This window comes from Rhinichthys klamathensis, unplaced genomic scaffold (genome assembly GCF_029890125.1).
Source record: "Rhinichthys klamathensis goyatoka isolate OS25496 unplaced genomic scaffold, OSU_Roscu_1.1 h1tg000029l_1, whole genome shotgun sequence".
Taxonomy (NCBI): Eukaryota; Metazoa; Chordata; class Actinopteri; order Cypriniformes; family Leuciscidae; genus Rhinichthys; species Rhinichthys klamathensis.
Genome location: NW_026606579.1, coordinates 3731832 through 3757968, shown reverse-complemented (window position 1 = coordinate 3757968; position 26137 = coordinate 3731832). Strand labels below are relative to the sequence as shown.

Below are 26137 nucleotides of genomic sequence, written 5' to 3'. Positions count from 1 at the left end.
GTTTACATCAGTCTAAACTTCGTTTGTTACAATAGGAGGATTTGCGGGCCACTGAACAAAAACTCCACCATTTTGAGCAGTTAATGTATTCTAACTTAAACAACTGTGATTGGCCACTGCGTTCAAGAAATCAACATAAATGTCTGTGATTGGCTGCATTGTTCAACACTGCCAAACATATTGAAATTACGGTAGAAACCTCTGATGCTCTCCAGAGCGCAAACACAAATGCACTAGAGCATTTACCAAATTTGTTTCGCCAATATCAGTCGGGGCCCCCAGATTCCCCGGGGCCCTAAGCAGTCGCTTACCTTGCTTATTGGTTAAGTTTGCCCCCTGATTTTAGACTTTCTAAAGTTTTGCCAATAGTAAACTCAGTAATTTACTGCCAGTTATCATTAATGCAATAAAAGTAACAGCACAATGATGTTATGCTCTGTTCTAGTGTGTAACGCACATGTTTCATAATGCAATCATTTCCTTATGGATAAAATCTAGTCCCACCCTACATTCATTGATCCATGTCATTGATTTTTTTTTCCAACCAGAAATATGTCATATTGTGAAAGTAAAATGCCGTTTCATGTTGATTTAAAGTGCTTGGGTTATAGTTTAAACTTTTGTACATCCTTTTGGTGAGCAGCCCAAATCTTTAACTTGTATTTGGACACTTAAAAATGTAATTGCAAAAGTATCTCAAATGCTGCAGAATCTTTTTCACTCTCACTGTTTTTACTCACTGTCTTTTAACTCTTTCCAATTAACGGAATTTTCCGATTTTTTTGACACAACGTGTCCCCATCATTGATGAAATTTTCCGGCAATCCCTGGTTTTACTGTTACATACAGTAACATGCGCTGTTACGCATCTTATGAAAGAGTAAAGAATCTACAGATTAAAACACAGATGAAAAAGCAATGCAATGTTCTTATCTTTTTGTTCAAAATGTTGCTTTTTTTATGTAACTAAAAAAAAGACTGCATAAATCGAGAATAAAATGTTTTTGTTTGTATTTTTTCTTTCTTTTGATGTTCAGAAATTCATAAAACAGAATATTCTGGCGGCCATTTTGTGAATATTATCAAAAATGCTGGCGCTGGCTGGCAACCTTTTAAAAAACGCTGGCGAGGAAAGGGTTAATCAGCTGTTGGGGCTTTTTAGTGGATGTATGAAGTCAATTGTCCTCAAGTTCAAGCAGTGTGTCCTAACAGAGAAACCACATGTGAAGATCACTTTAACTACATCACATTAACTACATACTTGTTCCAATAACGATTCACAAACACAAAAGTGTCCAAATACTTCATTTAGAGGCCGTTATTTATGGTTTTATTTTTTCAAACCTAACAAACACTGACATTTTTGTTTGAGCAGTATGCTTGTGCTTTCGTAATATACTGCAATGACATTAGCATACTTGTCCAAATACTTCTCAGGTCCGCTGTCCGCTGACTCATGAAGTGTTTTGAAGCAACAGCACTTTCTGAAAATATGAGTCCACAGAGGGTTTCTGGGGATTTATCTGAAACCACTTTTATCCGTTTGCCCTCATCTTATTTTGTTTGTCATCATTGTCTCGTACGTTAGTGTTTCGCACAGCTGTTGCGGATCGCCATCAAGCGCTTGAACTTTCCAGAGCTCCTACACGCTGCCTCGCTCCGTCTGAATGTTTGATTCAGATTTCATAATGTCCATCTTTGGGCATTTCTCCACCTTTATATCTCTTATTTCAACTTGAGTTATACAGCCCAGCTAAAGTTCAGCCCATTAATACGGATATCCAGATAGCCATCTGCACTGTGTAGACAGAGAGTTTAAAGAGGCTTCCTGGAGACACGAGAGCCAGGGATGTGTTTAGATTCAGATCCTGTCGAAATAAAAGCCCCTGTAAAAAATGGAGGGTCACCCGGTTGCCTGCATTACCATGTTGAGGCTGGTCTTAAAGTGGCAGGTCTCCTTAATGGATATCTGAAGAGTGTTCCCACAGCAGGAGGCCTGTTCGCTTGGATCCTGTAAAGCTGGCAGGAAAATTCAAGTCTGAACCCTTCTCCCAAAATACACCACATGGACTTTAATAACCCTGGAAAGTGCATTGTGAACTTTCCCTTTTGAGAGGTAAACGCTTATGCCTTGTTAAATTAAGGTGAAGAATATTCATCTTCATCAATAATCTGTTAGTAATTGGATTGAAAAGCCTTCATGCAAACAGATTATTGGTGTAAGAATGTTTACTGGAAAACGATGTTTTACCCTCGAAAATGAGATGGTTCATCTAAAGGGGCTATCCTTGGGGAAAAAAATACAATAAAAAAAAAATTTCCAGTGAGTGAAACAACATACCAGGTAAAACCATGAAATGTTCCTCTTCCTCTTCTGCAGTTTGGTGAACAGTGACTCATGGAACAACTCCGTTATGCTCACCATTTCCAAGAGCAGATCCATGTCCGCTTCATACGCTGCCTCCTCCGCCACCAACCACATCTATAGCAAGAGCCGAAGAGGTAAAGCACTCTGTGTGTGTGTTTGTCAAGTGAAAGGAGATAAATGGGCTATGGCAGTGCCAGTGTGATGCCTCTGCTCTCTGACAGGTTACCCTTCTTCCAACATCTCACCTCTGGCTTCACCCTGCCACTCTCCTCCAGTCCAGGGCACTCCGCTCAACAGTCCCACCAACAAAAGCCCTTCAGTGGAGCTGCCTGACCCAGATCTTCCACAGGGCGACGGCCCACCGCCACACAGCCCTCACAAAGCCTTAACCCACAGTCAGAGCGCCCCGAGCCCCAGTACCACACACTGGGTGCCTCCTCCACTTTGTAGCAGGTAAAACTAAAGACTTTAAGTCCCCCTGTTGTCAAAAATTGCATCCCTTAAAACTCATCTTTGATCACCAAAATGACATATTTAAACTTTTTTTTTTTCCTGTGAAGAAAATTCTTCATGCTTTAAAATAGCTTGAATGTAACTCTACACCCTTGCTTCATTTAATATGCGCGGAACCATGAATATGCTAATTAGACCCGCCTCCACTCACTCACTCACACCAGCTCAGAGATTCACTCTCCCAACTTGCTGAGGTAAACGCTGCACAATGATATTGCTCTTTACAACGTCGGACACAACGGTTATTAATATGATTAGCCTTTTGCTTGACTATGTTATCAAACAGCTAATAATGTGTTGCTAATGTTACACAAACCATGTTCCCGTTCGCCATTTCAGAGTCAGAAACACTTTGAACAACTTAGAACGTCAGTGGAGAAAGGCATATAGTTCATAACATCGCAATATACATCATACACCTGCTATATTGCTATATCTTCCTCGATTTTTCATGTCAATAGAAAAATATACTGGGATAACATGGCTTCTCTTGAGGCTCCCCTGCTAGTTCCCTGTTAATAACATGCTAAAGCCCGCCTGCACGTTGATCTGATTGGTTACAAGGTAGTTTGTGACGTCAGAAACACCAGCGATTTCAAACTACGTTTTTGAGACTGTCTTTAGATCACTGCAGTTATAAGGAGAAAAAACTCAGCAATGGTTTTGACTTGGTTTGCCTTAAAGGAGAACTCCGGTCAATTTTAACATTGAGCTCATTTTTTTGTACATTTGGAGTGTTGCCTACACCGTGTTATCCTCTTTTTAAAATTCGCACCCTGTTGACTTCAATGGGGCAGGTTTAGAACTTGCCCCATTGAAGTCAACAGGGTGCGAATTTTAAAAAGAGGATAACACGGTGTAGGCAACACCGATTTTTGTCGTTTTTGTCTGTACTGACAGCACTCCAAATATACAAAAATATGAGCTCAATGTTAAAATTGACCGGAGTTCTCCTTTAAAGCTTATTAAAAACCCCACATAGACACATAAACAACATTAAAAACTTGATTTTCACCCCAGGAGGACTTTAAAATATACAGTTATCGTGCACTCATATTACTATTGGGAGAAAGTGCAACGCACAATATGGCTGAATACGTCCCTACGTCTAAAAAAAAAAAGAGCCAATCGGCAAATCATAAGTCAGCTGCCGTTAGAAGCTCCACTGCTGGAGGAACAGTCTGTGCATTGGCTGGTCTAGCCTGAAATATGCCGTTTTCTGTCATGATTTGAAAAGCACAAGCAGGCGTCTATCAGCGGACCGGTCCTGCTTTCAAGCGCTCCCGTCTGGATCTGTGTAAGCACTCAGTGAAGAGCGTCATTGATGTATATTTACAACATGTTTTTGAAGCGCTGAAAATGCCAAAAATGAAAATTCTGTCATCATTTGCTCACGCTCAAGTTGTTACAAACCTGTAGGAGTTTCTTTCCTCTGTTGAACACAAAAGAAAAAAAAAATGTTCATACTCTGGAAGACAATGGGGTCCATCAAATGTCTGGTTACCGATATTCTTCAAAGTATCTTCTTTTGTGTTCAGCAGAAGAAAGAAACTCATACATGTTTGGAACAGCTTGAGGTTGAGTAAATGATAACATTTTTGGCTGAACTATGCGAAACGGTAACGAAACGGGAGTATGTGAAACGCCCATGTCATGTCATGTTGTTTGAGTAGTTCAGTGATATTCCTGAAAGAACACCACATGACTTGTAAGAGCCTCTTATTAAAAAGTTACCAAAACAATGTTGTTGCTTTTTGTGTATGATGTGCGTTCAAATTCTCTGGAAGTCTTTTTGAGGAATTTTGCTTATGCAGATTCCATGCAGATCTACTAATGAGTCATTTTAAGAGCAGATATCAAGTTATTATTCATTTTGAGCACAATTCATCCCTGCGCTAAAAAGCACATGCTTGCTGTTTCCAAAGATCTGAGCGTATCCTGTGGCCCAGGACAGTGGACCGCAGCTTTAACCCATGACGTGGTTACTGAACAACCACTGATCATTAACTGTGAAAAATAACCAACACTGTGTCTAAATATTAACTGATGGACTTACATGGTCAGATGTGCTGTTTTACTCACAGCGATCACTAATGTCCTGGCGCTGAGACAAGGTCACCTTCCCCTTGGCCTGTAATGAATGCTGGTCACAAAAGCACAGCTTGATTAGGTTCTGTCTGGCACGTTAATTTAAAGAGTTAAACTAAACAACAGTGACAACGGCTAGAGCTCCTGACACACCATCAGGACGCCTCTCAGTTTCACTGCAAAATATTCAAATATGCATTCACTATCAGCCGTTTCCTCGTAAAGCATAAAATACATAAAGCGTAACGAACAGATTCCAGTGCCTACAATGATAGATAGTGTCTTTTTATTGTTCTTAAGGAATGTTCTGAGTCAACTTGAAATGGCATTTTTTTTTTTTTTTTTTTTTTAATCTGACTTATTTCAACTATGAGTAAAGCAGGATATTCTGTGAGAGAGAGAAAAAAAAGAGTAGAATGTGATTTGATTTTATTCTTTGGGAATTGATTCAATTGTGAAAATGATGAAATTGAATAAAACTTAGATTTGGGGATTTATATTTATTTATTTATTTTGGATTGACATTAACAGACAAATAATCCACATTAAAACCAGGAGCGTGTAGTGAGGAAGTAAATTGTTGGTTTATTACTTTATTTGCTGTTGTACCATTATTATAGTTATTTATTATCATTGTTGTTGTTGTTAAAATGCAATACAAAAGCAAATAAAGGTTAAAAAAAACGTGTATACATGAAATCTATAAAATATATATATATAGGATAATAAATGATTGCAAACTATTTTAATGTTTAACAGGTTATTCTCTAGTGAAAAGGGATGTTTACTAGGTGTTTAATTAATCAAATTTAATAAAAATTACAAAAAAAAATTAAATTAAATGAATTAACTATTAGCTAAATCCATAAAAAGATCCCTCACTTCTCTCTCTCTCTTTATATATATATATATATATATATATATATATATATATGCTCTAATGTGAAAGAATGAGTGCTGATAGTGATGTGAATGGTGTGTTGTGTGTGTTGTAGCTGTGGAAGACCGTACAGTAAGAGGCACGGGGATGGATCCACAGACGCAGGAGACAGAAGCCAGCAGTCAGGTGATGTCCGACCCTCTCTGAATTACCATTTAGATGCATTTCACTTATTATCCATTTTGCAGTTGTGATCTGTGATATCACAGCTCGATCCTGGATTGAATCTATGAGTTGATATGTAATTGGTGTCTTTCTAAGCTGTCAGTCTGCTCAAACGTGAAATATTACGAGAGGCATAATCACGCTTTTCTGATAACCTTTCAGACGAACCGGTGATAATGTCATCCGACTATGACAGCACCTATGAGACCAACCACAGTGACAGCAGTGACTTTGCACAGAACGAGGAAGACGGAGAGGGTCACCGGAACCCCTGCGGGACGTTCCCGCCTCAGGCACTCGCTCTTATACCACCAGAGGTAAGCAGGCCTTCTGCAGGACAAATTGATTTCTTAGCACTGCAGTTTAGTTCAGGCAGGTAGATGCTGTTCAGTGTTAGAGGACCGTAAAGCAGGACACATACAGTGTAAAGTGTTGCATCAGCAGCATGCATAAAATATGCAGTACACGTAGAATATGCACTGCAAAAAAAGGATTTTCTTACTCAGTATTTTTGTCTTGTTTCCAGTACAAATATCTTGAACATCATTAAATCAAGATTTACATGAGAAGCAAAATGGCACAAGTCTTGTATATATAAAAAAAAGAGATTTATACAATTTTCTGACCCCACTGGCAGATATTTTTTCTTATTTTAAGCATAAGCTCACTTAATTTTAACGCTTTTAAAATAACACATTATTTTATATATTTATATATATAATATCTTAAATGTATCTTGATTTAAGAATGCATAGATAATTGCAATGGAAAACAAGACGAAAATACTGAGGAAGAAAATCATTTCTTTGCAGTGTGCAGAAAATGTATAAAGCACATAAAAATACGGCGATGGCATAAATAAATTAGTGTGCAATACTCTGATCCAGGGAAACTAAACCTGCCATCAAATTGTCATCCGAACTAATCAGCGAGCGTTTGATGTGCTAGTGATTTGTTTTTGCTGTGGTTTGATGACAGACTCTCTTTCCGTTATGCCATTTTAACTACTCTTTTTTTTAGTAGTTTCATATGTGCCACTTATTAAGCTTATTCAGACATATTCAGTGTTTTTTTTTTTTTATAAGATGGCACAAGTTTGTGATCTGAATCATTTCCTCTGCAGGATAAGCCCATCTTGGCCCCAGAGCCCCTGGTAATGGAGGGACTGGAGCCTCTCATGAGTCAGATCAACAACTGGAACTTCCCCATCTTCAGTCTGGTGGAGAAAACCCACGGCAGATGTGGCTGCATTCTCAGCCAGGTGAGACACTGACATCTAGTGGAGATCCAGAGCACAGGCGCACAAGCCTAACTCGCATCTAAAGCTGCTTTTAGTTTCACACTGGCAGTTTAGTTCAAAACAGGGCACGGTTCACGAATTGGTAATGTGGAAGGTGTCATGCGGACCGAACTCCAGATCACCTGTAGGAGGTTGTCTGAGTTCAGGTGGCGGTGGAACTTCGGCTTGATTCGCATGAATGTGAAAGCAACTCAGCAACACCTGGGCCGGGCTAATAATTGGCTGATATTTGGCCATTTTTTTAAATAATAAATTTTATTAAATAATAAAAATGAGTGTCAGATAGTGGAAGCTTTTTTTCTGCCACGGATAAAAAAAAACCTTTTTTCTCTGACTTTTTTTCCTCAGAAATTAGATATAAACTCGCAATTGCACGTTATAAAGTTTGAATTGTTGGATAAAAAGTCACAATTATACCCTTTTTATTTAATTATTCCATGGAGGAAACAAGCTTCCATAGATTAGACTTTTAGTTAATTTGTAATAAACAAGTGTAAAATAAGTGTTCATTTAAATGTAGAAGCTTTATGTACATCGTATTTGTTCATGTTTGCGCGTGCATATATATATATGCATACACACGCAAATGTGAAACACGTTATTATGAATGAATAATTAAAAGTATTTGCACATATTTCCTTCTGAGAAATTCTAGTATTATTGTTTTAAATCTTTTGTTTAATTTAAGACTAGGTTGAGAGATTTTGCCATTGTTCTCTGTGGTTTAGGTGTCCTACCGGTTGTTTGTCGATACGGGACTCTTTGAGACATTCAAGATTCCGGTGAGGGAGTTCATGAACTATTTCCACGCTCTGGAGAACGGATACAGGGACATCCCATGTGAGTCCGTGTGCTGCAAGAGACATGTGTACAGAAATATGTTAACAATGAGATAAGTTATGATGTACTACAGATGTTGTGCGTAGTCAGCTTCACCTCCAGAGGAATACACTGCCCTAAATCATCAGTTGTGGCACACTGTACTTTTGTGTGTGTTGTATCTCCCCCTAGTGGTGGTTTACAGTATTAAACCTCGTCTTCCTCCCCAGATCACAACCGGATCCATGCAACAGACGTCCTCCATGCAGTGTGGTACCTCACTACTCAGCCTGTGCCTGGTTTACCTACACTGGGATCACTTAGTGACTCGGGTAAGTTCATTACAGTTTGGAAAAGTTACATTGGAAATAATTTCATGCTTGTAATTGAAATGTATACTTAATATTATGCTTATATTAATGTTTTATATGATTAGGGGAGACTGGAAAGTGTTGTCAGTTGTAACGTTTGACAATTCACAAAAGAGCAGTGGTGATGTCCTCAATTTCATACACTCCCATCACCTTTTTGAGCTCACAAAAAGAAGAAGAAGAAAAAAAAACTTTTTTGAGCTCACAGGAGAAGTGGGCAACATTGTACATTTTATGACTTTCAGTAAAGAAAGTAATTTTTTTATCAAGGTCATTTTTTGCCTGTAGATACAATTATTTGACTTGCATAACCGGTACCCATATGTAACAGTGTGGTCCTGTGAAGAACGACATGTCTCTGCATACAGTGGAATGACAATAAAGCTCACTTGACTTGACTTAAAAGCGCCTGCCAAATGCATACAGTTGTGGTCAGAATTAATGGCACCCCTGCCCTGGTAAATATGATCAAAAAAGGCTGTATAAATAAATCTGCATCGTTTATCCTTTTGATCTTTCATTAAAAAAATGTGCAAAAATCTAACCTTTCATTGAAGTAAAAGAATTGAAAGTGGGGGGGAAATCACATAATGAAATAAATGTTTTTCTCCAAAACACGTTGGCCACAATTATTGGCACCCCTAGAATTTTTTACGTGTAAAATATCTCTTAAGTATATTCCCATTAATATTCACCTTATTTTAGCACACCAGGAGGACTAGGAACATGGAATTGTCTAGCTATGACTTCTTGTTTCACGGGAGTTTAAATATGAGGAAACACAAAGGCCAAATTCCTTTAATCATCCGTCACAATGAGTAAACCCAAAGAATATAGTTCTGATTTGCAGCAAAAGATTGTTGAGCATCACAAAATAGAAAGTGGCTTTAAGGAAATAGCTAAAGAATTGAAAATCCCCATTTTGACCACCAGGGCAATAATTAAGAAGTTCCAATCAACTAAAGATGTTGTGAATCTGTCAGGAAGAGGACGTGTGTCTATGGTCTTAATGTACGGTGAGGAGGAGAGTTTGAGTAGCCAAAGACTCTTCAAGGATCACAGATGGAGAATTGCAGAGAATACTTGAGTCTTGGGGTCAGAAAGCCTAAAAAATATATATCAAACAACCCCTACATCACCACATGTTGTTTGGGAGGGTTTCAAGAAAAATCCTCCTCGCTCCTCCAAAAATTAACTCCAGCATATTCAGTGTTCAGACACGACTGATCTTCAAAAGGGACCGGAAACTATGGTCAGATGAAACAAAAAAAGGGCTTTTCGGCAGCAAACCCACCAGATGTGTGTGGTGCAAACAGAGATAAAAGTACCCCATGCCCACGGTTACATACACTGCTGGATCTTATATGTTGTGGGCCTATTTTTTTGCTGGAGGTCCTGGACATCTTGTTCAGATACATGGCATTATGGATTCTAGCAAATACCAACAGATAAAAAATCAAAACCTGACTTCCTCTGCTAGAAATCTTATAATGGGCCGTGGTTGGATCTTCCATAAGGACAACGGTCCAAAACAAACGTCAAAATCAACACAAAAATGGGTAACTGAGCACAAAATGAAGCTTCTGCCATGACCGTTCCAGTCCCCTGACCTGAAGCCAGATGAGTGGAGTGAACTGAAGAGAAGAAGCGCCAACATGAACTTGTGAATCTGCAGGATCTGGAGAGACTCTGTATGGAGGAATGGTCTCTGATCTCGGGTCAGGTGTTCTCCAAACTCATCAGGCATTATACAAGAAAACTCAGAGCTGTTATCTTGGCAAAAGGAGATTGCAAAAAGTATTTAATAACAGGGAGCAAATAATTATGGCCAGCATGTTTTGGAGAAAAGCATTTATTTCATAATGTGATTACCCCCCCCCCCCCCCCCCCCCCCCCAACCCTAACCCCCCCGCACCCCCCCCCCACACACACACACACACACTTTTTTTTTTGTTGCCATTTTTGATCATATTTAATTTACCAGGGGTGCCATTAATTCTGACCACAACTGTATATATATATTAGGGCTGGGTATCAATTCAAATGTTCCGATTCGATTTCGATTGGAACTCAATGAATATAGATTTAATGCAAATCCTATATTTATAAAAAAGAACGGTGAACATACGTTTACAAGTGGTTAATTAATAAAAAGAAATTAAGAGCCACAAACCTGTATATTAAACTCTTTTTATTTTAGGTACACTTGGGTTAATACCCATTAATACCCAACTTCAAATGCAAATTTGGGCTTCAAATGCCCAATGTCTGCAATGAATAGACAGGATTTTGATGCATAATGAAAAATTGATGCTGAAAATTGTCAAGTCAGAACAGTGGCATGTCTTGATCAATCAGGATCAGGTTATTTTATGTTTAAGATAAAACTAACAAAATCTCACAGCATTAGCTGTAACATGGAGGCTCCAAGGCTATAAACAGTGTAGGAAAACTAATACTGGCTCTTGGGTCGACGATCGATAGATAAATAAATATGGGAAAAAAATCTATTTGAGAATCGATTTTGAATCGACCACATTTAAAAAAAACGATGAATCGAAAAATGTATATTTTTGCCCAGCCCTAATATATATATATACTTATATAACAGTTCTCGAATCTGATTGGCTGAGAGCATTTTCCAGCCGTGCTATATATATATATATATATACGTTTTCTCAGTTCATTTATACATTTTATCAGGTATACATTTTAATCAGTTCACGCATTCCCTGTGAATCAAACACCATGCTCTACTGTTTGAGCTATACTGTAGGAACAAACATGATTTTGCTTGGGCTTTTTCAAATTAAAAAAAGGTTGAGGTATTATTTACACATACTCTCAGAAATGTCTCACCCTCATTTGCATATACATATTTATGTACAGTGTGAACTAATCTGCAGACATCTTTCCGACTCTCTGTCTTCAGACTCTGACAGTGGACTCACTCATGGCCGCTCAAAGCACCTGATGTCCAGGACGTATCCCGTAGAGGGGGAGGGTTACGGGTGTCTGTCCGGCCTCATCCCCGCGCTCGAGCTGATGGCGCTCTACGTCGCGGCTGCCATGCATGATTACGACCATCCTGGCAGGACCAATGCGTTCCTGGTGGCCACCAGCGCTCCACAGGTAACACACCATCATCACACTACCCCAAAATCAGTCTACCCCCCATTTCCTTGAAGAGTTTCAATGGAGAAGTCATTTCCTTGTATTCTAATTATGTGCTTTATTAAGAATCATAGCCGGTACTAATACAGAGGTAGAATAAACTACTTAATTAGTTCATCCAAAAATGAAAATTCTGTCAGTAATTAATCTCCCTCATGTTGTTCCAACCCTGTAAGACATTCGTTCATCTTCGGAACACAAATTAAGATATTTTTGATTAAACGGGTGTGTGGTGAGCAGGACGGCCGAGGGACGTGAGAGAACGTCGCGAGGCCGGTGGTGCGATTGCTAATGAGCAGCACCTGTGAAGCACACCGGTCTCGCATCTCTCACGGAGGAGCGGAAGCATAAAGGGGGAGCGACGGAGTGGATGAGCGAGAGAGGAACAGGCCTGCTTTTGTTTGTGTTTTGTTTTATTTTATTTTGGTAGCTAGCAGTCGTCCGTGAGGGGCTGCTGGCAGGTATTGTGTTTATTTCATTTAAAATAAAGTTTTATTTTGATTGTCCGCCGGTTCCCGCCTCCTTCTTCCCTGAACATTGCTACAGGGTGATGAACTGAGAAATCAAATTTTCCTTGAGCTTTTGACATCTAAGAGGTCATCATATTATAAGAATATCCTGTAAGTTTCAGAACTGAAAACGTCCTTGTTAGTCCAATAAAAGCTTTTATTGACACCAGGCTCAGCAAAGGACTCGTTTTTCAAAGTGGGGAACTATGACGACAAAGAGGATAAAACACCACCCCCGCAGAAGAAGATCAACGCCTACTTCAACACGGCCGGTTTAGCCCCGCCCACCGATTCGCGCATTACACGAAACTCATTATAATATGCAAAACTGTTATCCACTCACAGCGGTGGGCGTTTACTTCCAAGTCTTCAATGCGAGACGTCCATAAAAACCGAGCGTTTTTGAGCTAGGCTCAAAACTAGGGTAGAAAATAGCCTATTAGTTATTCATTTTGATGTTTTTGAATGTAAAAACCAAGTGAACGTCATAAGTTGACCTCAGACAACAATATAATTTTTTTTAAAAAGCCAGTTCATGACCCCTTTAAATCTGAGAGCTGTCTCACTCCTCCATAGGCTTCTATTGTAATTGAAACTTGCCAGCCCAGAAAAGTTATTAAAGACATCGTTAAAATAGTCCAAGTGACTACAGTGGCTCAACCATCAAGCGACGAGAATACTGCGAAAAAAACAAACCAAAATATTGACTATTCAACTATTCATTTTCTTCTGTGGTTTTCCGCAGTATTCTCGTCGCTTGATAAACTTAAGGTTGAGCCACTGTAGTCACTCGGACTATTTTAACAATGTCTTTAATAACGTTTCTGGGCCGGCAAGTTTCAATAACATAGCAGCCTATGGAGGAGTGATCCAGCTCTCAGATTTAATCAAAAATATCTTAATTTGTGTTCCAAAGATGAACGAAAGTCTTACGGGGTTGTAACAACATGAGGGCGAGTAATTACTGACAGTGTTTACATTTTTGGGTGAACTAACCCTCGTATAATAATAATAATAAGGGTTTCAAAAATTGTATTTAATCAGAACAAGAATCGAACAAGACTGGTGTTTACATTATATTTAAAAATAAATACTTTTGTCAGATAAATACCTTAACCAAGTTTAGTGTTTTGTTCTTCTCTCATATTTAAAATGTTTTAAAAAAAAACATATATATATTTTTTTCCTCATATTTTGACGGTTTAATCGAACTTGTAGGGTCACAAAAAACAAATATACATTGCGGACATCACTTTTGTCCACTTGAGTGTGTGTGTGTGTGTGTGTGTGTGTGTGTGTGTGTGTGTGTGTGTGTGTGTGTGTGTGTGTGTGTGTGTGTGTGTGTGTGTGTGTGTGTGTGTGTGTGTGTGTGTGTGTGTGTGTGTGTGTGTGTGTGTGTGTGTGTGTGTGCGTGTGTGTGTGTGTGTGTGTGTGTTTGTCTGTTTGTGTATGTGTGTGTGTGTGTATATATATGTGTGTGTAGGTGTGTGTTAAAATGTGGTTCCTGTTTACCATGTGGTCTGCTAATTTTGCATGCTGTTTTCTGTTACTATTGCTCATATTCAAGGTTAATAATATTATGTCTAATGAAAAAGGTCAAAAAGGCTGCAAATATTTGACTGTTTCAGTACTTCGTATTAAGATGGAATACTCCATGTTATGCTGTAGAAGCATTATGATATTTATGAATATTAATATCCAAAGTGGTTGTTTTGAATTGTAGCCTGCAAGTTCAGGGATTGGTCACGATGTTCTGGAGCCTTGAAACATTTGAAGTGCCATAAACGTATTGTGTGTGTGTTTCAAGGCCGTGCTTTACAATGACCGCTCTGTGCTGGAGAACCATCACGCAGCTTCTGCCTGGAATCTCTTCATGTCGAGGCCCGAGTACAACTTTCTGGCCAGTCTGGACCACATGGATTTCAAACGCTTTCGCTTCCTGGTCATCGAGGCCATACTGGCCACGGACCTTAAGAAACACTTTGACTTTCTGGCTGAATTCAATGCCAAGGTGAGCACTTCCTGTACACTAGATATACATGTATAGACCAGCTATTGCTGTGCATTTTATTTATTGATTTATGTTTGCTCAGGTGGGGGATGACGGTTGCTCGGGGATTGAATGGTCTAACGAGAATGATCGTCTGCTGGTGTGTCAAATGTGTATTAAGTTAGCGGATATAAACGGTCCGTTGAAATGCAAGGAGCTTCATTTGCAGTGGACGGAAGGCATCGTCAACGAGTTCTACGAACAGGTCAGTGTCTGCTTTGTTTTTGATGTATGTATGTTTGTGTGTAAAAGTCATTTTTTAGCTATTCAGTCACAGCATTAAGTGCCTGGCAATAGTAAGCATAGTAAGAGGCTCCGATAATGCGCATGTGTAAGTACTTGGCGACGTCTCAGTATCATTCACATCGAGTGGCTGGAGAGGATGGCAAGGATGCGATGTTGCCTGGCAACCATCTACATCCTCCCCGAGCAGTGCTGAAGGCAACACGTTCACAGCTGTAATGAGAATGTAGGGCAGAAAGTAAGCAAACTGGCACATCATCAGGCTGATCTGCTGGGAATGTGCTGAGAACATTTTCTGGTAAAACACACCATGCGTTGATGATAGACATCAGCCAGACTAAATCAACCAAAGTCAACCTTAATGTCAGATTAGCATTGCAATTAGCATGTTGCTAGCATAAATTAGCACATTTTAGCTCGCTGCTAGCATGAATTAGCACATTTTAACTCGCTGCTAGCATGAATTAGCAAATTGCTAGCATGTTTTAGCATATTGCTAGCCAGGAGTGTTTCTAGGATTTCAATAATAGGGGGAAACACTTTTTTAGGGGTGTTGGTTCCGGAAGTATTTTTTTTTCATTCATTTTATCCCATAGGAACTTTAAAAAAATCCTTGTTAAAAAGCCTATATATAACATATATAGAGAGAAATCCTATATAAACAAGATATTTTAAGTTTATTGCAAATTATGCATATACGTATTTTGAGAGCGTAGAGAGAATCGACTCGATTACGTCATTCGCAGTTCTTCATGGGAATGGGAGGAGCTAACAAGATCTTTTTGTGGTGTTGAATGTTTCGACTCTCTGATCGGTGGAATTTTCTGCACAGCATCATGGGTAATGTAGTTTTTCACCAGGAATTCTGATTCCGATTATTTTTTTAAAATACGCTGAAATAATGCGGGCTGATGGCTTCAACAGAAGCAAATACTATCAAACAACCTCGTAGCTCACAGTAGGGCTTTCTTAAAAGGTTTATGTTATCGTTCAAAATCAGTTTCCCTATGGAGAAAATGAATGGAGTTTTCCAGAACCGGCTGTTGCGCTTTATATTGGTTGACCATTACGGTACATCATGTGTGCTTGTTCAGTCTATCTGGATATACATCTTCTGATCATGCTCTCAGAGAGTTAAGGGCTTGTTTGGATGCCAGCGATGAGTGTCTATTATTGTGAGGATGACCCAGTTGTGTCGGGACCCCGTCACAGAGCTACAAAGCGTCATATGACCACCCTTGGCCATATTCAGAGCATTTCAAAAGGGACCAGAAATGATTTGCTTCAAAGGAGCCTGTTTTCCCCCCCTCCCTGTTTCGTTTCTTGAATGATTCATTTCTCCAGCACTTCTGAGTAGCACCTGACAGAACACAGCGCACATACATCACTGCCCTGTGACGTCATCGACGGCACGGTTGCCATGGCAACGCGAGACCTTGCCTGTTGTTGTTCCGCTCTCATTGTTTATCTCCAGGTTCTGCGAAGCATATGTTCTCGCGCGGACTATATGATGCTCCTCTAATCGCTGATTACCTACTTATTTCAGCACTGCAATCTGAAATAAATAATTAAAAAAGCCCAGACCTCTCGTGCCTGGGTGTGTTTCCCCCGTCCATGGGAAGGTTGACCTAGTTTTATAGAAGGTCTGTGAAGTATGTTTCTTTCCTGAACTGGAAAAATCCAATCAAGTGTGTGCTCCTCGGCTGTGCTTGAATATACTGAGCATATACTGTTAGTAATATCCTTACTTGTTTAATGCAATAGATGGTAGGGATGAGTATAAAATAGCAGCTCAGTAGCGCTGCATAATTTGAACAAAAATGCAAATTAGCCATCAATCAGATATGATTAATCTGCACTATGTGGAGCATTTCTGAATCGACATGAAATGTATACTGTATTTGCACATCACTGAATGCATTTATTTTTCAGGATGGATTTTAGATTTGTTAGCACTGACGTGATGCAGCTTTCATATGCTCGTAATGCTTTCTGGTGACATCAGTTCCCATGATGCTGTTCATCCACCATAGGAGGTGCAGATGAACAACAATATTATTTCGGTTTTTCAATTATATAGGAACCAATTCAAATATTTTTAAAATAACTTGAAACATCATTTGTAACCCATACTTCTCTAATGTAGACAGAACTTGATTTTCTTTTATTAGAAATGATTTATTGGCAATTGATCAAAATTGATGTTCCATACCAGAGTTTGCAGTATAATATATATATATATATATATATATATATATATATATATATATACTGTATATATATATATATATATATTAGTGCTGTCAATCAATTAAAAAAATGAACTAATTAATCACACATTTTTCTGTAATTAATCACGATTAATCGATTAACGATTAATTGAACATTCAAGTTTTTCATATATTTTTATATTGTAATAATTTCACATTTAATCTCCAAATGTACGTAGAAACAACATAAAGACAGTTGCCTATATTTTAAATATTTGTTTAATAGCATCTTTTTATGAAAGAAGGCATCACCGATAACAATACTGCTACTGATGTCTCTATGAAATAGATTTTTTTCCCCTCAATTTTAGACATTTATTATATCCATTAAGCAATACAGTATAATTGAAAGCTATCAATTTTTAAATTTATTAGGCTTTAAAGAAATATAACAACTTTTTCATTTAAGTTTTCATATAAATACATTATAATAAATGTCACATTTACCTGCCCATCAATACATCAGTGCTTAATTTTTTCTATTGGCCCAGTCAGACTTGCCCTGTCAAAATGCACAAAAACGTATTGTTTTCATTGTTTTTGACACATGTAACCTTGTAAACAGTTAAGATTTACAGTCAGGATATAATACAGAAATTGAATAAAGTTCACAGTCTTCACTGCATAAATTATAGATTGAATATAGATTAATTTGTATTAAAGCTACAAAAGTTAGTCAGTCAAGAGCAGTGAGTGCTTTTCTTTTTCTTTTGTTCTTTGATTATCTATCCTTAATGACAGACAGCAGCAGGTTTATTAGGCTACTGTCACTTTAAGACCTGTCCCACATGACGCAGATCTGAGATGCACCCCATTTTCTAAGAGCGTGATCACCTCGTATAATGTTATTCTAGCCAAAGGATGACGTGAAAAAACGGATGCAGCAGCGTTAAACTGTAATTGCATGTGTTAATGCATTCATTTTGACAGCACTAGTAAAATGTGTATTCTCTTCATTCTGGTGTTTCAGGGTGATGAAGAGTCCAGCTTGGGCCTTCCCATTAGCCCCTTCATGGACCGCTCAGCACCCCAGTTGGCCAAACTACAGGAGTCCTTCATCACACACATCGTCGGGCCTCTCTGCAACTCTTATGACTCTGCTGCCCTCATGCCTGGGCACTGGGTCAACCCTCAGCCCAAAGAGGGCGAGGATGCTGAGGAAGAGACAGAGACAGATGAAGAGGATGAGGAAGACACACCGGAGGAAGACGCCTCCTCCAGCTCAGAACTTTCCCGTGAGTTCACTTTATTTTTTCTCTCATACTTTGCAGATCAAGTACAATATCAGATCAAAATAAGGCTACATTCACACGGTCAGTTATTGGGATTAACAACCGCATTTACTTACAGTTGTGAGTCGACTCAAACAGCAACTTACTGTAGCTTTTCGCACTTTATGACGTGACAGACAACTAATTGTCCAGTTCGGTTCCATTCACATAGCTCGGGTTTTCCGAGAATATGGTAGTGAGTCCTTTAAAATTTACAGGTGTGAGTTTGGTTATAGAATGCGGTCGTCACTCCCGTAAATAACTGAACTGTGTGTGAACGTAACCGTATTAAGGACTCAAATACAGGACTGACAACCGTATTCTGCTGCTGTGTGAACATGGCCTAGCTAATACCCATATTTAATGAAAATTAATGAAACGGTCTTTATCGGCAAATAAAATCTGATTGCCCCGTCAGTAGAACCATTTCAGATAGACATGTAACAGTGTAACTAAACTGAAACTGGATTTAAAAATGTTTGCGAATCACAGCTGATGTTGTGACAAACAAGATATATTTGAAACACTAATATATCTAAAAATAAATATAAAAATATGAGATGTCTTTGCATTTATTTAATTCATTTGTTTTTTTATTTCTTTTATAAATATTAAATCGGATTTTTGTGGATCTGTGTGTATTTAAGCAGACATTTTATTTTATATACGCAACATTTCTCTACAAAAATATAATTCATAACTTAAAGCTGCTAGTCATATAAGTTAAATTATTTGCAATACTAAAAATATTTCTAAAATAAATATAGATATATTATTATTTTTATAAAACGATACAAAATATATATATATATATATTTTTTTTTTTTACTTTTATATGCAACATTTTTCTAAATCATCACTTAAAGCTGCTAGCATGAAAAACCCATTAACACTCTGTTTATTTCCTTTTTTTAGAGAAAGACGCACCCAAGAAACGACGGAAAGTGTTCTGCCCGATCACCCAGCACCTGCTGGAGAACCATGAGATGTGGAAGAAGGTCATTGCAGAAGAGTCCCAAAGCCAGACAGAAGAGGAGGAGTCCACATGCCTCAGCAACACCCCTGAGTCAATCCTAGCCATTGATGAAGAGGAGGAGGAGCCTGGGAGCAAGGAGGAGCCAACAGACGACCAGGAGGAGGAGTCAGCAGAGGAGGAGGAGAGTCCTGTACCTGAAGAGACGCATGAAACAGAGGAAACAGATGGTGCGACTGTAGCGGAAGCAGACGGGACTGCAAAGCGAGACACAACAACTGTAGAAGACGATGCGGAGCTAATGGGAAAACGAGAGGAAACTGAAGACGAGAAAGACGAGGATCCAGAATGAATGACTTGCCTGTTTTAGACAAGAACATTGTCTGAAAGCTTTTTATAGGCGAGCGAGACTTCTAAGAAATGGTTGCCAGCACATCACTTAGACACAACACTGTAGATGCTTGGGGAACATGTGCCTAAAGGAAACAGGGTGGGATGGGGTGGGAACGGACAAAGGGTTTGATTAACAATGAGTGGGCGATGAACTATGAGTGCTAGACACTCCAGTGAGGTTTGATGCTAAAACTGACTGGGACATGGGGGGAGGGGGGTTTCCTATATTTTCTAGACGTCATGTTGGTCAGTTTTGCAAGTCCTTCTGGCGAAACCCCTCCAGCTGCACCTTAACCCCCCAAACTACGACAGGGGTTCTAGTGACTTGGAGCGACACAAGTTTTGCAGGCTCGTCCCACACAGCTACTCAACAAGAATTTCTGAGGAGCTTAGTGTCAAAGTCGGGAAAGAGAAATCAATCCACCGTGACTCTCGCCAGCTCCTTAAAGGCATTGCGCCTCGCTCACGAATCCCATCATCCACAGTGGACGAAAGCAAATGTCCCAGAAACAGCATGCATTTGTGAAAATGCTACAAGAGACTCCACATGTTAACACCATATGTCTGTCCTGCCATTGCTCTTTCTTTTCCTTTCCAGAGGTCCTTTCTATTGCAAATGCTTGCACCATTGTCCTTGTCCCATTTCTGAAGGCGTCATGCCGAATGCTCGTCATTCTCTTCCCTCACCTTTTTCCCTCGGCATTTCATTCGTCCATGAACTGAGATCTTGCATTTTCTCAGGATCAGACTGTTTTTCGATAACGGTACAAGGAGTCATTGGTTTTTACGGACTTTCTTGCAACTTTTTAATCTTTTGAATCTTGATTTGTGAGGACAAAGGGAATCTTTAGTTGTTTTTTAAAGTGTAATTTCTTCTAAACGTCAATGGCCTTTTTAACAATAGCCCAATTGTTGTTTTACCAGGTGATTTGATATATATATACACACACACATACAGTGCCCTCATCCATATGGCATGCAGTAGTACATCACGTCATTCCTCTCGTTTTCATTTCCCCTAACAAATGTTTGTACCGTCCGAAACTTTACAGACGTCCCCGTTTTTTCTCTCCCCGCCAAGCGGAGCTTCTGTTCCTGCATTTAAGCTTCTTAGTAAACTGCTCCAGCAAGTTTTGAGAGCAGACTAAACTGCTCTGGCAAGTTTCACTGATCAAAGGCGCTGACTGGAGCGCATGGCCCGTCGAGAGAGCCTCGGGGTCCCGCATTCCCCCGCAGTCGCATGTTCTCCCTCCAAACAAGGCCGTAGTTATGCTTCACAGTCGTGTCACGCAGCCGCCACGGATATGCAGGCAGGCATGTGAGCGACTGCAAGCTCCTCAGCCCAAGGGATGAGACGCCGAGCGCCGGCCCTCTCACATGAGCGGACCCAGAGACCATGTGCGGCACATGAGATACGGGCACCGGTCGACACGGCTGTCCGCGCTCGCCTTTGATGTGCCGGAAGAGGCAGATTGCTTGTGACGGCGAGATGAAACACTTCTGTGGGCTTAATCACCTCGAGTCCGATGTTTAATCATGCCGAGTCCGATGCCTTCAGTCACTTTGAAGGAGAGCCAATTAAAAACGGCTAGGTAGGAGGTGACGGTCATGTGCTTTAGACCCATCTTTGAAACGTCCCCTTTGATCGAAATGCAGAGTAAGCCTTAATATTATCAGGCAACGTGGTGCAATGTAGTTCAGCAAATTATTTAAGCAATATTATGTGTACAGTAGATTGGTAGCGTTTCCAATTGCACTTTCTTTTTGTTGCTGTGTAACTATCACACAGCTCAAGCGTGTGTGTGTGTGTGTGTGCCAAATATGACTTCAAATGCATTCTCCTATAAGTATGAAACACCATTTTTGTTCAGGGGTGTCCAAGCTGCTCTTTGGAGGGCCACTGTCCTGTAGAGTTTAGCTCCGACTTGCCTCAACACACCGGCCTGGTTTCTAATATGCCTTGTAAGACCTTAGCTGTGTACGAAATCTCCACTCATACCCTCATTCACTATTCTCTACATTAGTCCACTAATATAGTCCACTTGAAGGAGTGAATGAAAGGTAGGGCCGGAAGTGCTGCTGCTTTTGCATAGTTTGTGCTTGCTGTTTAATAATTATTTGAAAGTTAGCAAACTGGCAGCTCTAGTAGTGATGAAAATATTTATCTTGAACTCTGTCATGGAAACTAAACCTTAATTAAACAATTTAATAATCAATTAAAAAGGAATTTAAACCTGTATGATATTACGCTGTAGCCACATTGGACCAGCGGTTTAGAAAATGGATGAATGGATGATTCAGCTGCAGGCGCCATCTTCTGGCAAGACACGGGAATTAATTCGGCACATCCCTTACAGTGCATTATGGGTATTCTCTAGCAGTTGTACACTCGTTATTGCGGTGCATTATGGGATTGAATGAGTGCACTCGATATAATGTCCACCATGGTTTCGGACACCACTAAAATGAACCGTCCCCTGAAATAGTGCCCTATGTATATGGGGCGATTTTGGACCCAACCCTTGATTATCTGGTTCAGGAGTGTTTAATAGGGTTGAACTCAACTCTGCAGGACAGTGGCCCTCCAGGAGCAGGACTGGACAATTCTGCAAGAGCCGGTCTTCTCAGTGGCTGGAAGAGCATGTGAAGGCCATGTGTGCTTGTGAGGACGTGTGTGGAGGGTATTATAATTCTGCATTAGGCCCTAGATTTGTAACCTCAGGCCAGAGATATTAACCCTTTGGTGCATGAATTATTAAATCACAAATAGTAGTCTTAATGTTTTTATTACCTTTAAAAAATATATATAAAAAGTAATTATTTTTTCCAAAAATAACGCATTTTGAGAGCGTTACTGTCCACTGCAATAAAAGATAGTAGTTGTTACTTGCTGCATCACTTTTGTTTGCCATTTTGAATTTATCATAATAAAACATAGAATATACTGTAAAAAAGGATTGTCACAGTAAATTATGGCTAAGTGTCAAAAGTCTTCACATTAAAAATGGCTTTTAAAGATCGGTGCACTGTTATGGACGTCATGCATCAAAGTGTTACATTCCCAGCTAACAAAAACAAGTTCTAAGAACATTTTGCTACGTTCTTATTAAGTTATAAAACATTATTTCTGAATGTTCTTTAATCATTCAAAACTTCCAGTTTATTAGATGTTTTTTCTTGGTTAGACGAACATTCCATTTGGTCATTTTGCAAACGTTACTTTTGAAGGGACACTGAACATTCTGAAACAAGTAGTGACATTTAAAAACATATCAGGGAAAACGTTCCATGAACAGTGTATAAATGATCGGTTTTGTGCTAACGTTTTGACAACATTATTATAGACCAGATAACTTAGAACAAACGCTCTATTGACGTTACTGGAAGAACCGTTTGTTCATAACTTTGAGAGAACCTTGCCAGATCGTTTTGAGAACGTTTCCTGTTAGCTGGGATATTTCCCAAAATAAATGTAACTGATAATATCATAACCTACAATCAATTCCAGAGGAATAAAATCCCCCTAAAAACATTATTTCCCAGGTTAACTAAGAAATACGTGACATAATGAAAAAATCTATTATGCAATATGGCTCCGCTCTTCAACTTATAATACTGTTGGATGATGGGAGGCCCACTCTGTCTAAAAAATGTATGTCATTATCAAGTGATTAGCATAATAGCAGTGGGCACATGTTGAGAATTGCCTTGCTGCGAGCCTTTGACGATCAAAGGTCATAGATATTGATGTCTCAAAGTGTTTCAAACCCAGAATCATCAAAGACAGGTCCATTATTTCAGATTTGCTTCCACCCAGACAGTATTCCGAGAGACTTAACAAAAACTGTGGAATTAGCGACCCTACACATTTGATGTGCTTGTGCGTGTGCTTCAGGATTGCCTGTGTGTGTTGGCATGGCAAGCATGCGTCCCTGTCCTACACCGGTTTCAGCTCTGATCTGCGTTTGGAGGCTCTGACTCCAGATCCTGTACGTTACGCAAACTCTTGTGTCCAAATGAACAGCACAAGTCTTGAGAAGCCAGTGTGGACATGTTCATAATGCCAGGATCATTATAATGTCATGTAACTAAATTCAGAAGCCCTTAGGAGTGAAATTAATGACAGTCTGTACAGTTCAGTTCAAATACCTGTTCAGGTATTGCAGAAATGCACGATGACTGGGTTGCATCCCTCCAGATTTTTTTTTACTTGACCAGCATGTCAGGTTCACGGGAAAAGCTGATCATTTTTATATTTTTCCTGTTCATAACTCATTCCTTCATCTTCAGCTGTACGCGTCTGATAACCGTGTCCACCGGGCACCCGTTTCGTTCACCTTGAGAACCAAACAAGCTTTACACCTCTCTGAGAAAGAGAAATGAGACTTGTACTTTATATATATATATATATATATATATATATATATATATATATATATATATATATAGTCGGCACTTCACTGACAAAATAATTATTTTTCTTTTCACTTGTATCTTGCACTTAACACATGTAGCAATACCTATAGAAAGGGGAACTGTGTAAATCACCAGTATTCGTAAAGTGAAATATTCATTTTATCGCTGATTGTTGTTCCATTTTGTACAAAACGATATTGTGTACAGGTTAAAAATGAAACGAAACAAAAACAAAGCCAAAAAAAGGGACGAAAAAGATGAAAACGACAACAGAAGTCTTTTAGATAAACATTATTTATTTTTACTGTTTTGTAATTTAGACACTATACTGTAGCTCCTCTATTGCCAGACTTACTGGAAGTGCCTCTTGGTATAATGTAACATACAGAAAATATATATTGAGATTATTAGAACCTGTCACAAGCTGAACATTGTGGATGTTGTAATGTGAATACAGTTTAATAATACGAGTGAAATACTGTGGTATCGAATGTCTCCGTGTTTTTAATCATTTATTTATTGCTTCATTGATTTTCACCCCTAATTCAGTCTGAAGGTTTTCAACTAAACAAGCTCACGACAAAGGGTAAAGCATCACATTTTTATACAATTGTCTATGGGTTTTTATGGCTTGAAAATGGCTCCTGTCTCAATCAAAGTCAAGGTAAGATCCCACAACCATTATGCCAGGTCAAATTGCTCTTATATTAAGCAGAAATATGCACTCAACTTTACCAAGCTCATTTCAATCACTTCAAGTCCAGTACTTGGCTTCAGTGTTGATCTATGTCTAGGGTGTGTGCCAATTTGATGTTGAAGCAATTCTATGAAGAGCAGAGTTCGACAAATTAGTTGGCGTTCAGCATGAAGTATTATGGCACATTGTTTGATTGTGTTCTCAAATAACTTAGAGAAAGGACACTTATATAAGTGGATTATGAACAGGGCTTAAGGGACGTGTTGCTTTGAACTCATTAGTTTCGGATTTGTCTAAAACCATAGGTTTTTTTATGCTGACAGCCACAATGTTCTGAATCAGCCCTCTAAACGTCAGCTTTGTAGACGTACCATGAGATAAGTCGTGTCCCTGGCATCCGTGTGCATTTCCTAAAGCTTGAGGTGTGTGTAATTCATTTGTGCACATCTCGCTGCATTGCACGGAAGGAAAGCTCACCCCATAATATATCTCTTCAGAAATCATCACTGCTTTATTCTCTGTACACTTTACACAGTTTGCAATGGGATCAACAGAAAGGCTACTGTAATGTGGGTCATTATTGTGGTTCCCTTTACCACTAGCGAAAATTTACTGTAGATCAAAATGTGGAGCATGGCACTTTGAAGACCAAGGTCATGGGTTCGATTCCCAGGAGATGCATGAACTGATAGCATGTATATCTTGAATGCAATGTAAGTTGTTTTGGATAAAAGCATCTGCCATAATAAATGTAAATATAAATTCTGTTTTCTTAACCACTTATCTATATATGCGATTTACCAAGGGGGAAAAAGTTGTACTGTAGGGATCAGAATTTAATTTTTTCTAATTTAATTCCAAAATTTCATTACACTTTTATAGCATAGCACTTTGAGTAAAAAGTTAAAGTTGCAGGATATGGGAAATGTTTGGTTACGAAATAACTATTGAGCAAGTTCATTAAAAATTAGTGTTTAAAAATGTCTCATTGCCTTTCCACAATTCACAATGGTAAGGTTATAATAATGATCTATAATGATATCCGTCGGGTCGGATATCGCGGGAAATGTCAGTTTCACGTCACTTTTGTCTTTACGCAGTCACGTGCGTAAACAAGAGAGGAAGTCAGTTACAGCCTATGGTTACAGCGCGTGTTCGGAGCGGCGGGAGTTTTCTTACTTGTGACTTTATGTTATGTAGCAGGCTTTTAAGCTACATAACCACCTGAGGAGTTATCCGTTGTACACACAGAGGCCTCGTTCAGAACAGTTTAGCCTACAAGCAGAAAGGGAAGGTGACAAAACCCTTATGCCACTCAAATGAACATCGGACTGCTTTTCGGATATGGTGATAACTAAGAGACTTCAAAGGATTTAAAACCAATCCAGATATGGCGTCAATTATTCCTAGACAGGTAAGAAATCTAGTGATGGTTATCTGTGTTCACGCCATTACCGTAATTACAAGATGATCTCACTCCACGAGTAACTTGCAGTCTGACATCAAAACCGCTAGAGGGCTAGCGAGTCGACCTTCGGTTTAATCGGGTACTAGCGTAGTACACCTGGTTGCACATG

General features: G+C 39.2%; 1 protein-coding gene across 6 annotated transcripts in view; it reads left to right on the top strand.

The window, feature by feature from the left end:
• The window catches only part of LOC130080023 (zinc finger protein AEBP2), a 171029-nt gene extending 149643 nt beyond the window's left edge, over positions 1 to 21386 (top strand). For 4 of the 6 annotated variants that reach the window (XM_056245294.1, XM_056245290.1, XM_056245293.1 and 1 more), the window contains 13 exons: positions 2381 to 2502; positions 2590 to 2821; positions 5965 to 6035; positions 6237 to 6391; positions 7198 to 7335; positions 8103 to 8214; positions 8424 to 8525; positions 11497 to 11696; positions 14055 to 14258; positions 14341 to 14502; positions 17781 to 18045; positions 18997 to 19334; positions 19371 to 21386. In XM_056245294.1, coding sequence (XP_056101269.1) covers positions 2381 to 2502; positions 2590 to 2821; positions 5965 to 6035; positions 6237 to 6391; positions 7198 to 7335; positions 8103 to 8214; positions 8424 to 8525; positions 11497 to 11696; positions 14055 to 14258; positions 14341 to 14502; positions 17781 to 18045; positions 18997 to 19334; positions 19371 to 19406 — 2137 coding nt within the window. In that variant the 3' untranslated portion in view covers positions 19407 to 21386. The remainder of the gene's footprint in view (positions 1 to 2380; positions 2503 to 2589; positions 2822 to 5964; positions 6036 to 6236; positions 6392 to 7197; positions 7336 to 8102; positions 8215 to 8423; positions 8526 to 11496; positions 11697 to 14054; positions 14259 to 14340; positions 14503 to 17780; positions 18046 to 18996; positions 19335 to 19370) is intronic. The other 2 variants (XM_056245291.1, XM_056245292.1) reach the window with 2 other exon arrangements.
• The last annotated feature ends 4751 nt before the right edge of the window (positions 21387 to 26137 follow it).